Source organism: Anabrus simplex, chromosome 1, assembly GCF_040414725.1.
Source record: "Anabrus simplex isolate iqAnaSimp1 chromosome 1, ASM4041472v1, whole genome shotgun sequence".
Lineage (NCBI taxonomy): Eukaryota > Metazoa > Arthropoda > Insecta > Orthoptera > Tettigoniidae > Anabrus > Anabrus simplex.
The window spans coordinates 970,721,691-970,736,346 of record NC_090265.1 but is presented as its reverse complement, the minus strand read 5'-3'; the positions used below and the strand labels follow the sequence as shown (position 1 = coordinate 970,736,346).

Below are 14,656 nucleotides of genomic sequence, written 5' to 3'. Positions count from 1 at the left end.
TTTATTTTAAATCACGTCTCGTTTTACTGTTAATCGCCATTTAACGTCTAAAAATGTGTATTTGCGGCTCGGTGTGCTTTGCAACAACAGCGAATCATCTGTAGTTAGTGTGACCACGGTTTGCTTTGTTATTGTTGTGCGTATTTTTCAATCCAACACCCTCCAACCCCTTCCTTGAACTCGTCCGATATAACAACTTCTAGAGTTGTTACCGCCTGAAATTCAGAGTTGCGACCTAGTTCGACGGCAGTCAGTTGCGTCGTGAGTGTGGTGGAAGTCTGGTCTGTTGTTTTATTGTGTTGTGTTGTGAAAATGGCGAGTTTGTCACGAATTAGAAGATGTGTGAATAAGCCAAACTCTTCTGTTACGGGCGTGGATGTTATATAATGAAGGAGCAGAGTAGGCCACTAACTGCAACGGTGAAACTTTATATTATGCGTATTTTAAAGTAAAATTGGACTAGGCGTGGGCTGCCCACGTAATTTGTAAAACGTGCCTTGAAAACCTGCGACGGTGGGGCCATGGGAAATGTAAGGCCCTTCCATTCGGAATAGGGCTGGTTTGGCGCGAGCCCCACATGCACATCAGTGGTGCATTTGTTCGTACATAGCCATTTTTATTACGAGACAAATTAGAGTTCTGGCATGTTCTAGGTCAATTTTAGTGTCGACTTTGTCGATGTTTATGTCGCCGTCTAGTACTGTAAATTATCATGACAGATTTTGTGATAGATTTCTTGGTAAATATGTTAAGTAATATTAGGTCTTCTGGAGTAGTAATTGACAGCGTGACGCATGATATTGCCTGTTGGAGTAGCGTTGTATTTTCTGTAACTGCGTGGAATATAACGGTATCCTTATTATGCAGGTATTCGTAAACGATTCGATGTTGTATAGAAGAGGATGATATTCTAGTATTTTCTTGGGAGTAATGTTAAGATATTTCTGAGTGTACCTACGTTTGTGATATTTTCCGTAGCCAACGTTATTGAACGTTTAAACCAAGAAAGTCTATCTCATCTGACGATACCCCAGTACTATGATACTATATTTAGGTCATCTTAAAGGTATTTAAGTAATTATATGAGCATGTCTGGTATTTATAATTTTCGTGTTGAAACGTGTGGTATTTAAACTAAATCTTCTAACCCACTGTTTGTCGTTTTACAGGAGATGTAATGCGTCACTTTTGACTTACAATTTAATGATATGATCCTCATTCTTATTTTATGCAAAGTTAGAGGTGTATTTTGTCTTCATGCATTTTCATATGGGTAGTGTCGTGTAGACGTGAGATGTTTTCATTTGGATGTTGTAGCTTAGGCCTCGTGTAGTGATGCTTACAGCGATATATTTTTCTTTTGTGTTATAGATTTGTTCCCTTATGCCTAGTAATAGTATTTTTTTAATAGTATTTTTTTATTTACTTACTGCGAACTAAAGGATTTCTAATCCCAATTACAGTGGCAAATGTTTACACGTTTTTTTAAATGTTTCAATCAGTCTAATAACCTAATATCTGAACTATTCTAATATTATATTTACGTTGAGAAAGAAATAATATTACTTATCTAATCCTTTCAAGAAACAAGTAGATAAAAAACATAATTTCGTATCTAAACTAGTCTAATAACGTAATATCTGAATTATTCTAATATATTTACAACGAGAAAGGACCAGTATTTCACATCTAATCTAATTTAATCTTTACAAGAAAGAGTAAAATAAAAATAAAAATCGTAATTTAATATCTAAACTATTATTTTCTTCTAGTTCTAGTACTTATAATTACATTTATGGGATAAGGCTTAATGTAGAATGTTTATAATACATGTTGTGGTTCAAATCAGCATTACAAATTAGAGAGTTTTCACGGAGATGGTGAATTGTTGTAAAAACAGGTCTAGAGGTACACAGAAGTCTACAGAATTATTTTTCTGAACTGCACTGTTGTAGACATTGCACAGCCTGTAGAGTGGGGAATTTTTGTGAGCGGTTGTTCTGACCTTTTTATTATGAAAAGTTACATTTGTCCTCGCATTAATGCGGGGCACGTGGAAGCTAAAGAGGCATAAAAAGTCAGGGTTGTCAATAACAGAATTCACAGTTTTGTACAGAAACTTCATGTCATGTTTTTGCTCCTCAGTTCCAAGCTTTCTATTTCAAAATTTAGGAGAAGTTCGTTGAATGCTATGTGTGGATAATTACCGGGTTTTTTGAAATGTAAGTATTTTAAATATTTCTTTTGGATCATTTCGATCTGTGCAATATATTTTTTGTTTGCAGGATTCCATAAAACGCTTGTGTATTCTACTTTGTGCCTGACGAGAGAGCTGTAGAGGTGTATACAGGTTTTTAGGAGTTTAAAGGGTTTGACATTCCTGAGCTAGGATCCATTCAGTTGTGTGAGCAAATAAGAATCGATATAGATTTAGACAGGTTAAAATAAAACACTTTTACTTCTGCGAAATAATTAATGGATCACTAAATCAGCAAAAACGTGTTACTAAATCAAGAAACCGTGTTATTAAACCAAGGCAAATGTGCAGTCAAATGAATGCAGGCATATTAGACACTTAAAAGTTTGCAGTTAAGAAAGTTTTCAATAATTAAGCATCAACGAGCCAAATGAAACTTAAGGCTAAACATTTAAATATTTGAATGAATGTCATAACTGATTATTGGCACGGGCATTATAAATATTTATACCCAATTCAAATCAAGATGATGATGTATATTTTGGATGATAGTCCAATCATGAGACATATTTTGTCAAGCATAGATCACACTGAATCTTAATAGTAAAGCGTAATATAATAATCATTATCATCTTCTTTTTTGTTAGGATATGGATGTTTTGCTATATAAAAAATAGTAATTTTAATGCCTTTAAACATTTTTCTTAATTTTCATTTAAATGTCCTCTATGCACCTACGTACCGTTAATGTTACCCAGATACTCTTGAGATGTCAGGTTTCCATACAGGTACAGTATATCAGCATCTACATGAACCAAGAGATCGACCCCGGGTACTAAGCACTTACATCGATGAAACTTCTGCTTATTCGGCTCGCACTCACACACAAAAAAGCAGAATACATAATTATATCGTGCACTGTTAGAAAAATATCATATATCATTTTTCTCTGTAAATATTTCCAAATGAGGTCTTACTACTGAAGCTACAGACGCTCAGTACTCCCAAGTCGTGCTAACATGAAACGTTGCTATTGTAATGACTTACGCCGAATCAAACTGAGTTTACTCTTGCGCTCACAGGGTGATCTTGAGAATAAAATATTTTCAAACTAATACCATCTACATCAGACGTTATTCGTCCTTTAAATTACTACCGATGTTTTCTCTTTCTAAATCACAAGTCCCTTTAACTAATATCGTTATTACGATGCGTCAAAGAGAGGAATTTTGCTCTGGAAAGACGTTTCTCAATTAAATCCACTTCCAAACTTATTAGTCTGAAGAGTAAACTTGACAGTTCAGATGAAAGATTCACGCGAGATAAATCATAATAATCCACTATTCATAGAACCTGGTTGAGAGGTCAGTACGCTGCCACGATCCTGCACCTACAACTAGGAGAGTGTTGATGGGTATCCAAGATGATAGGGCTAAACTCTCTAAACTAAAAAGTGTCTCAGCTTATGACAGGGAAATCCATGAATGGCAAGAAAATTTAAGACTCCCTACATCATACAAATTCGTCGTGAGATCAGAAAAGAACAAGCGTTGCCCGAGGGATGTAGTATAGGAAAGATTAAAGAGATTAGCCGGGCACAACTAAGTCGACGCAATGGCAGACTCAACCGAGCATTCGTGGTCGCCACACCATGTCGAATAAGTCTGCAGTTTAAGTGGCAATAATATCAATACCTCTTTCTCTCCACACTCGGAAAAAACGAGGCTGAAAAATTCACTTTTATTTGTACTTTCACGGTGTGCATTTTGATGGCGGATGTGGATGTGTATTAGAAGCTTATGAAAAGGATACATCTCTCATTGGTCAGACCGTCTATACCTTCTTCATTCAAGAAAAGGTTTAATGTAATCCCTGCAACTATAATATAGGATGATTTGAATCAAATCTGTATTGCATTCGGGAGATGGCGAGTTCGAATCCCACCGTCGGCAGCCCTGAATATGGTTATCCGTGCCTTCCCACTTTCACACCAGACAAATACTGGGGATGTACCTTAATTAAGGCCACGGCCGTTACCTTCTCTTCCTAGCGTCACCAAAACCTTACGATGTGTTAGTGCGACGTTAAATTCCTAGCAAAAATAACAAATATTTGCTTATCTTCACTTCTTCAGTTTCACAAACTAACATCATGAACGCTCTTCCAGTCTAATACAGGATTAGTTCTTTAGCCTTCTGAGATGAATTAATAAATTAAGAAACAGTAATAAACTGGGTGAAGGAAAAATGTCTGAAAATCATAGGTGGTGATAAAAAGGATCAGAGTAATTCAAAATGAGGACAGGAACCAATCCTCAAACTTGCAATTTTCATCCAGATTCAAATAGAGCAAGTAAAGTAACGTCGTTTTAGACGAAATCTGCCGCCCAAGTGCCTCGAAAGGAGACCGAACGACATGTTAATCCATAGTTATATTGCGATACCCACATTTTGGTGTCTAGTTTAGTACTTAAAGAACACTGATCTTGTAAATCAATATTAAGATATCTCTTCTGAAACTCGGTCAAGTGTCAAGATCCGTTAAAAATCGGAAGTCGACCTTTTTCACTCACATCGTCGTTGGAAAGTAAAAATAGCACTGAGACCAACTTCAACGCCCGCGAAGACTTCACCTAATGCATTATGGTTTCAAAACTTGACTCAGGATGGAAATTGCGTGTTTTGAGGGTTCGTTCCCATCCTCATTTTAATAGTTCTGGTCCCCTCTATCATTGCCAGTGAAATGAAATGGCGTATGGCTTTCAGTGCCGGGATGTGTCCGAGGACTTTGGCTCGCCAGGTGCAGGTCTTTTGATTTGACTCCCGTAAGCGACTTGAGCGTCGTGATAAGAATGAAATGATGAAGACGACACATACACTCAGTCCCCGTGCCAGGGGAATTAACCAATTGTGGTTAAAATTCCCGACCCTGCCGGGAATCAAACCCGGGACCCCTGTGACCAAAGGCTAGCACGGTAACCATTTAGCCATGGAGCCGGACCTCATTGACAGTGATTATTGGGGTGCTATTTTTCTACGCTCTGTATATTTAATGAGGTCATTAACTATACTTCGTCGGTAAATCGAGGGGGATGATACGAATACTAAGTTAACAGATCTGCTTAAGATACATTTTTAATTCTATGTTTAAAAAAATAAAAATAAAAATAGTGATTTCCCTTAATGTGCCACTGAAAAAGAAGACAGCGTTTTACGAACAACCTTCTAAAGACTCATCGAGAAAAATGACTTTATTAACGTTTTAGACATGCGAGCACACAGTCATATTGTGGATCAAGTACTCATCTTCTACCTACATGCGGTAACTGGCGTACCTGCAGATATATAATTCTCTTATTATGGGATTATTTTGAAATACGCTATCATCACTAACAGACTATGCAGACACCCACAGTCACCCTCCTTTCCTCTAAGGGCGGGGGCGGCAGAATCACGGTTTACTCTACCTGCCGTAAATTGCGACTAAAAGGGGGATACCCAGGGGTTCTCCACCGGGGAGAGTGGATGGGAGAAGACTGGGTCTCTAGCTGAGGCAGACATTGTTTCGGCTAACTTGTGCCAGTCTCGTCACTTTCATATTTCCTATCCGACCACCACGGACAACTCTTGTTTTCTTTCACCCCCCCCCCCCCGGTATTACGTTTGCGAGGCCTACTGTGTCCTTTATTTTACCGTCCTTTGTGATCAGGCCCTCTCTTTTGCCGATGATCTCATTCTTCAAAGTGTCGGGACTTTCGTTTTTCTGACTGGTGTTAAGAGAGGATGGTTGCTCAATTGCACTTCCTCTTAATGCAATAATCACCATTACAACCACCAGTCAAAGTTACAAAGTCACAGGTCTATGGCCTGTCGTGCATCATTGGCAACAAGGTATCCACTAAAAAAAAAAAAAAAAAAAACAACCCAGACTGTTAATTTTGAAAGTTAATTATATGTATAAACTAGGTATAGTATTTTTCCCGCCTACTTGGCTGGATGATCAAAGTAGTGGTGTCAGGTTTAGAGGGCCTCAGATTCGATTCCCAGCCGGGTCGGTGATTTTAGCCACGTTTGGTTAATTCCTCTTACTCCGGAGCTGGGTTATATTGACTGTATCAACAGTGTGTGATTCCTAGGAGACTGATTACCTCGGATCGAGTAGGAGTATTTCAGTCGCATGCAATGTATTCGAAACGTCGGCAAATTGTACGAAATGTACAGAAAACAACAACACGGTTCAACCCGGAAGAAGAACTAAATAACTGCACACCGTGGAAGCTTCACTTCTAAAATAAATAAATCCTTGTTGGCGCTTTCAGAAAAAAGTTGTCAACTTTAGGATACAATACACGTATCTGCTCACATACTCTGTGTAAGCCACACAAGTTACGTATATCTAGTTGGGGGAGCTCACAGAGAGGCCATCTGCTGCCTTCTTCATATAGGCTACGGAACAGCATTTGTAATGAATTAATTCGTAATCAAATTTCACCTATTCGTCCATAACAACTGCAGATATTAACTGAATAAGCTAGCCATTGTTACATGATTCGACGATTATATTTCTCTATATGTTAACAGAAAACACCTCTTGCAAACTGTTTCGTTATTTCTTTAGCACATCTACCGCAACGTTTACCACTTTCCTATCGCCAGAGTCTGGTGATTCGTCCATGCTTACCCATATTTTTTAATTTTCATATTCTGCTCTGATCTTTCCTTGCATCCTTTAGTAACATGCAGGGACATACAATTTTCTTAAAATTGATTAATTAGGTGTTCCAAAATATGTGTTCTTTGTAAGAAAATTTCTAAGCTGTAGACTTGTTAATTTATATGCATAAATATCACAAGAAAGAAAAGTTTTGCACAAATTTGCATAATATCCGGATCTTTTTGAAACTGTGGTGTGTACAGAGGAAGCTACTTCACCTAAAATAATTTGTCTCGAGGTAGTAGGTGACGCGACTATTTTGTATTCATTTCCTGCTAAATGCTGCAAGACTTGTGATCGCTGTTGCGCACTTACAGGTTTCCCATATTTTTGGCAGAATAGAATTTTGCCGTTACTTGTAAAAATATCCCCTAAATTCAGCCACATATTGCTGCAAACGAGAACATATATTTGACTTCCCTTCCGGGATTATATCACCAATCACAATCACTTTACACTTCACTAATATGCCAAGGGCAGTGACTGAATGAACTGAACACTGTGTCGCGCCGTGTATGGGACCCTCACCAGGATTACCTAATCCAAGAACTGGAAAAAATACAAAGAAAAGCAGCTCAATTTATTCTGGGTGATTTCCGACAAAAGAGTAGCGTTACAAAAATGTTGCAAAGTTTGGGCTGGGAAGAATTGGGAGAAAGAAGACGAGCTGCTCGACTAAGTGGTATGTTCCGAGCTGTCAGCGGAGAGATGGCGTGGAATGATATTAGTAGACGAGCAAGTTTGAGTGGCGTTTATAAAAGTAGGAAAGATCACAATATGAAGATAAAGTTGGAATTCAAGAGGACAAACTGGGGCAAATATTCATTTATAGGAAGGGGAGTTAGGGATAGGAATAACTTACCAAGGGAGATGTTCAATAAATTTCCAATTTCTTTGAAATCATTTAGGAAAAGGCTAGGAAAACAACAGATAGGGAACCTGCCACCTAGGCGACTGCCTTAGATACAGATCAGTATTGATTGTTTGATTTTTGATTGTTTGTCGTGCGCATCACATTGCATAAGACCTCATGAGATATTCCCCTTTGACAAAGGAAGCCAGAACATGCGCTCAAGGTTAATAAAACATTTATTTTATACATACATACATACATACATACATACATACAGACATACATACATACATACATACATACATACATACATACATTATCATTAAAGACTGTTATGCCTTTCAGCGTTCAGTCTGCAAGCCTCTGTGAATTTACTAAACGTCGCCACAATCCTCTATTTGCAACTAGTGCTGTGGCCTTATTTAGTTCTATACCTCTTATCTTTAAATCGTTAGAAACTGAGTCTAACCATCGTCGTCTTGGTCTCCCTCTACTTCTCTTACCCTATGTGAAATAAAACTTTATACACAGATTACAGTGTTCCGAGTTCGAAATTTCTGTCGTAGTTGGTATTTTATCTATGAGCAAAAAATAAAATATATTGACTATATATATAATTTATTTACATAAAAATCGTTCCCCAGTTATTAACTACTTGCATGTACATGCCATTTTGAGTTACACAGTCAAAAGTTAAGCAGATACATTTCATAATATTCCCACTGATTCACCATATTATTTCGTGCCTTTCATATTAATATGCAGTATGTATTTAGTCAAAGAATTCTGGTTGGTCACCTTAGTGTATCAAACACAATTTTAATTACAAATGCGTGAGCTGCCACAGATTTGCTGCTAAAGACAGTTTTACTTTTTTTCATCTCGAATCAATTTTTTGCCTAAATATAATGCACCTCATCATGAATGTTTCAATGAATCATGACAGTCAAGTACCGGAATTGCAGGAATTTCGTTCTTCACTTTAGATACCAAAGCCTTTTTATGCCATTGAGACTTGCTTTGTGACTTCAATATATTCAATATAGTTAGAAAAAAAAAATTCAATTACTAACACAAACAGAAACCTAAACTCATTTACAAAACATAATGTGTTCTCTTTGAAACAATGAATTCCAGTTAACTTCTCACAAGGTAAGACATAAGGCTCCAAACTACCGAATCATTTTTTTTTTAAATACAGATTTCCTTTATGTCTCACTGACACAGATAGGCCTTATGGCGACGAAGGGATAGGAAAGTGCTAGGAGTGGGGAAAGAAGTGACCGTGGACTTAATTAAGCTACAGCCCCAGAATTTGCCTGGTGTGAAAATGGGAAACCATGGAAAACCATCTTCAGGGCTACCGAGAGTGGGATTCGAACTCGCTATCTCCCGAATGCAAGCTGACAGCTACATGACTCAAACCACGCAGCCACTCGCTCAGTCCTAATCTCTTAAAACAATCCTCACAGTGGATGTTGGTACCGTCGAATGCACAAAAATCGGCATTTTCACCAACTCTGCGAATTAACATTAAAATAATGTGTTTACAATATAGTGCGAGGGAGGAATATAGAGGATCGAGCACAACTCCAGGTGCGGCCAATCTGAAGTCGAACCGACTTGGCTGCACTATCTATCATTATAGTCACTGTAGGCTTGGTGTTTGCGATCGTCTTAAAACACACTTTCGTCTATATACAGCACACCACAGTACCAACCTCCACAGAAACGCGCAGTAGTGGAAACATTCCTCTGCACATGGTTGGCGTCAACAAGGGTATCAAGCAGTAAAACTGCGCTTAATGCAGATTAGTGTCGAACCATTGTAATTGGGAAAAAGGCCAGGTAAGAAGGTACAGTATGCCCCTACAAACGACAAGGATGATCATGTTAACGACTCCTTTTACCAGGATTTGTTAGAACTGTGAGATAAATTACCCAAACATGATGTCAAAATGATTTTGGGTGATCTCAATGCAAAAGTTGGAAAGGAAGAAATTTTTGTGCCAACAACAGGAAGGTAAAGTTTGCGTGATAAAAGCAATGATAATGCCATTAGACTAATCAATTTTTCTACATCCATAAACATGAATGTGCGGAGTAGCACCTTCCCACAAAAACAAATACATATGGAAACATGATATTCGTGTGACGGTAAGACCGCCAACCAGATAGATCATGTACTAATTGATAACAGGTATAGAAGCTCCATAACTGAAATCAGAAATTACAGAGAGGTTGAGATGGAATCTGATCAAAATATGATAATTGCTTCTGTTAAAATTAAATTGAAAACCTCATGTAAGTGACAGACTGAGGAAAGGTGCAAAGTTGACACTGAGAAACTGAAGAAACAGGATGAAAGATTAAAACATAATATGTAAATTACAAACAGATTTGATATTCTGGGAGAAGATCCTACAGAAGACATTGATGAAACAATTGACGAAGTTTGTGAACGAATGTGGAATAATGTGAAACAAATCATGACAACAGTAGCAATGAAAGTGATATCAAAAAGGTGTTAGTAAGAAAAAGAAATGGTTTGATGAGGAATGCCAAGATGCAGTTAATGAAGTGGCAATATGGCGTAATGAGTGGCTGCAATCTAATAAGAATATAGATGTTGAGGAACTATACAGAGAAAAACAGAAATAATGTAGTAAAATAATAAAAGACAGAATCTTGTAGGCCGTGTGTACAAGAGATACACCACGGTAATTTTGAAGTTCTTCCTTATCCCCTCCTTTATGAATTGGGACAAGAAGTGATTCCTGCCATTCTTTTGGGATAACTTCATCGTGCCATATCCTTAGAATGACCTTATATATGTATTTAAGTAATCTTTCCCCACCATATTTAATAAGCTCAGCAGGAATGTTGACACTACCTGAAGCTTTATTGTTTTTAAACATATAATACTTCGTAATACCTCTTGATATGATGGTTCTGATATTTGTTCTTCTGATGGGTAACTAGACTACAGAAACAGGAACATTCGCAAGATGTATGGAACTGTCAACACAATTAAAAAAGGAACGTCTGGAAATTTAATTGATGATCAAGACAAATTATTAAATTACTGTAAGGAATACTTCGATTCCTTGCTGAATTGTGTAGATCCAGAAACCTGTATTGGTGAACCATCTAGTTACCCATCAGAAGAACAAATATCAGAACCACCATATCAAGAGGTATTACAAAGTATTATATGTTTAAAAACAATAAAGCTTCACGTAGTGTCAACATTCCTGCTGAGCTTATTAAATATGGTGAGGAAAGATTACTTAAATACATATATAAGGTCATTCTAAGGATATGGCAGGATGAAGTTATCCCAAAAGAATGGCAGGAATCACTTCTTGTCCCAATTCATAAAGGAGGGGATAAGGAAGAACTTCAAAATTACCGTGGTATATCTCTTGTAAACACGGCCTACAAAATACTGTCTTTTATTATTTTACAGCGTTTAAAACCATTTGCTGAAAATGTTATTGGGGACTATCAGAACGGTTTTCACAGTAACATATCCACTACAGACAACATATTTGCAATTAAGACTATTATTGATAAGGTGTGGGAACACAAGGAGTCGGTTCATTATCCCTTTATAGATTTCTTGAAGGAACATGATTCAATCCATAGAGAACGGCTGTGGAACATCATGATGGAGTTTGGCTTTCCCATAAAATTAATTAACATGTCCAAACAGTGTATGGATGGTTAATGTTAGCTGTGTTTTGTTCAAGGGTAGAAAATTAAGTCCCTTCCAGAATAAAACTGGATTGAGAAAAGGTGATGAACTATTTCTTCTTCTATTCAACATTACACTGGAGAAGATTAGCTCTTGTACCTGCTGACATCATATTGGGGAGACAGCATTGTCCTTGCATATACAGATCATATTGTTCTTATTGGCTGCAATGAATTAGAAAATCAGTTATTTGTGGAAGTAGAGGAAATGGCAGCAAAAATTGGCTTATGGGTGAATGATAAAAAGTCACATTACATGGTTGTACAGAGACGGAATCATGAGGAGGTTGACAGATTGCCTTTGAAGATTGGGAAATAGATATATTTAAAAAAGTAGAGGAGTTTAAATTTCTCGGTGTATTAATCGATGAGCAAAACCGAAAGCATCAGGAACACCAAGCTAGAATTAAGAATGCAAATAAAGCATTTTACTCTATGAGCCCTATACCAGGCTCCAAGTTTTTAACGAGGAATGAAAATATGATTATCAACAATACAATCATTCGACCAGTACTTCTGTATGGTTCCGAGACATGAAATATAATCAACAAAGAGCAGCAGCAGTTGCAAGTCTTTGAGAATAAAGTTTACAGAAACATATTTGGCCCATTGTTCAATCCTATCTCCCAAAGCTGGCAGAAAAGATCTAATTATGAGATTTATACCCTCTCTCAACAACACACTATAATGGGCGTGATAGAATCCAACAGATTATGCTGGGCTGGACATGTACTAAGGATGCAGGATAACAGAGCACCAGTAGAATTATACAAGGGATCTCTTAATGGGAAGAGACCTTCAGGAAGACCCCAAAGCACCTGAAAGGAGATCAACAAGGTATGCCGGACCCTCCAAATTGATAACTGGGAAGAGCGGACTCCCAGAGGAATGCGACAGGCTTCGGCAGTCGGCACGTTTCCTACCCTTGCCGCTAGATGGGGGCTTCATTCATTCCATTCCTGGCCCAGTCGATGACTGGAAACAGGCTATGGATTTTCATTTTGAAGAGCAGGTTCAAGATCGAAAACGATGGAAGAGAATTGTGAGATCGGCACGGGAACTTCACGTCCCTCAGAAGCCTACGGAGTGAGTGAGTGAGTGGTTTACAAATAGACCAAATTAAAGGACAATAATAATAATAATAATAATAATAATAATAATAATAATAATAATAATAATAATAATAATAATAAAAGAATGATGTACGGCTACTATACCTCGCGTGGGCCTCAGGAATGATGTCGTCAACAACGACGTAGATCATGGCCCCAGCAGCGAAGGCCAGGGCGTACGGGAGAATGGGCTGCGCAAGGCCAACCGTGGCAGCACCCAGCACCCCAAACACCGGCTCTACCATACCGGACAGCTGGCCGTACCTTACGAGAGAAACAAAATATTTTCATAATATTCATGATAAAAATAGCAACAAGCGGAAAATACCAAGGTGCTCGGACGCCCGAGGGCAGTGTATCGGGCCGTCCAGCCTAATGATGATCTTGCTCGCAGAATGCACATACATCAAAAGTGACATCTGATTCAACATCAAACAAAACTTTAAAGAGATACTGCCGCCATAAACTTAATCATAATCGGTGATAGGAAAAGTACAAAAGTGGGATAAATAACAGTTACATGAGAAATATTTTACTTAATTACAATTACTTTACAGAAGGCGAGTCTTTAGGAAATCACTGACATGTCTCTCACATGGCTTGGAATGGTAGTAACGTTTGCACAGAAAAGTCATTTCTTCATTGTGTGTTTATTTATTTTTTATTTTTAGAATAGAGACATTAAGTGGCTATCATCACTCAAGTCGACTAAACAAACTTTCGACATGATCGTTCCCAAGCAAAGTTTTCATCATTTTCAGGGCCAACTAATTCAAAATATTTCTTCAAATAGGGAAATGGAAATTCTTTAACCACCTCCTCGTCAAATATTCATTCCGGTTCTATTCTCGACCACGTAGGACACGAGTATCTACGGCAAATCTCAATAGTAACCACAACAAGCTGCGAGTAAATGAACCATTGCGCGTCGTAGCCTTTTTATACCCTTGGCGCGACGCCTTGCGAGTATTGGGGCTCCATATTTGCCTAACACTCGATGCGATGTTTATTGATTACTAATACGTAACGATTACAATTCTATTACAAGAAGTAAATTACGAGCAAAAATACATTTGGTGAAACGTAACGATTATAAGTGAAGATTATTTTTATTCAATTACAGTCTTGTGAACAGATATATAATTTTATTTTTTGAAATTATTTTATAAGTCATCAAGATTACATGTATTGATGATTCAGTTTTTATTCTTGCACGCTCCAAATGTTTTTGTAAATCGAAACTATTCTTTTCAGGATTAATTTTGCTTGTTCTAATGAGATAGGCATAATCTTCCCTCGAGGTTTTCCGTTTTAGGCCACATCGCCATTTCCTTTGAGGTGAAATGGACACAGTCTGAATTTTCCTCCCAAATCCTAAGATGTTCTAAGAGCATAATTGGTCATTATTTGAATATGGTCTTTAATTTTAATCTACACTGAATATAATTCTTAATCCGTCTTCGACCTGATACAAGTTTAGTATGTTACGGTACATTGCATCGTCATAATTAATCTTCCGTTCATTCCGAATAAATGCCATAGTTACACATTTATCCACAGAGTTTAAACGGTAAATCATTCTGTTTAAAAGGAAATCTAAATACACTGCTCAACAAAAGTTTGGAATAACATGTATACGACTATATTGGATTCTTACAGTAAACCATTTGGTAGTTTTACAATTCATATTTAACAAAATAAGCATATTTCCCTCTGAATAAAACAGTTTTAACAATATATACCGCACAAGCAAAACAAAAGGCATCTTCTGAAATCAAGTCCAGACAACAACACTTTGAAATTCTCTTCATCGCACGTTGCTAGCAGTCTTAAGTAATGGGTATGACCAACCCGCGTACGGATGAGTTCTCTCACCCTGTACTGCATGCTTCAAATGACGTCATCAAGTTTGTCTTGAGGCAAACAGTCCCATTCCTTTACTGCAGCTTCTAAGTTCCTAAAGATTGTCCGGTTGATTTGGATGCTTTAAAATGGCCAATTGCATAGTCAATTGCAATGATGTCC

General features: G+C 37.6%; 1 protein-coding gene across 1 annotated transcript in view; it reads right to left on the bottom strand.

Annotated features, from left to right (window-relative positions):
- Positions 1 to 14,656, bottom strand: part of Zip48C (Zinc/iron regulated transporter-related protein 48C) — a 348,533-nt gene that overhangs the window by 43,638 nt on the left and 290,239 nt on the right. The window contains exon 7 of the mRNA XM_067136812.2: positions 12,737 to 12,895. Coding sequence (XP_066992913.1) covers positions 12,737 to 12,895 — 159 coding nt within the window. The remainder of the gene's footprint in view (positions 1 to 12,736; positions 12,896 to 14,656) is intronic.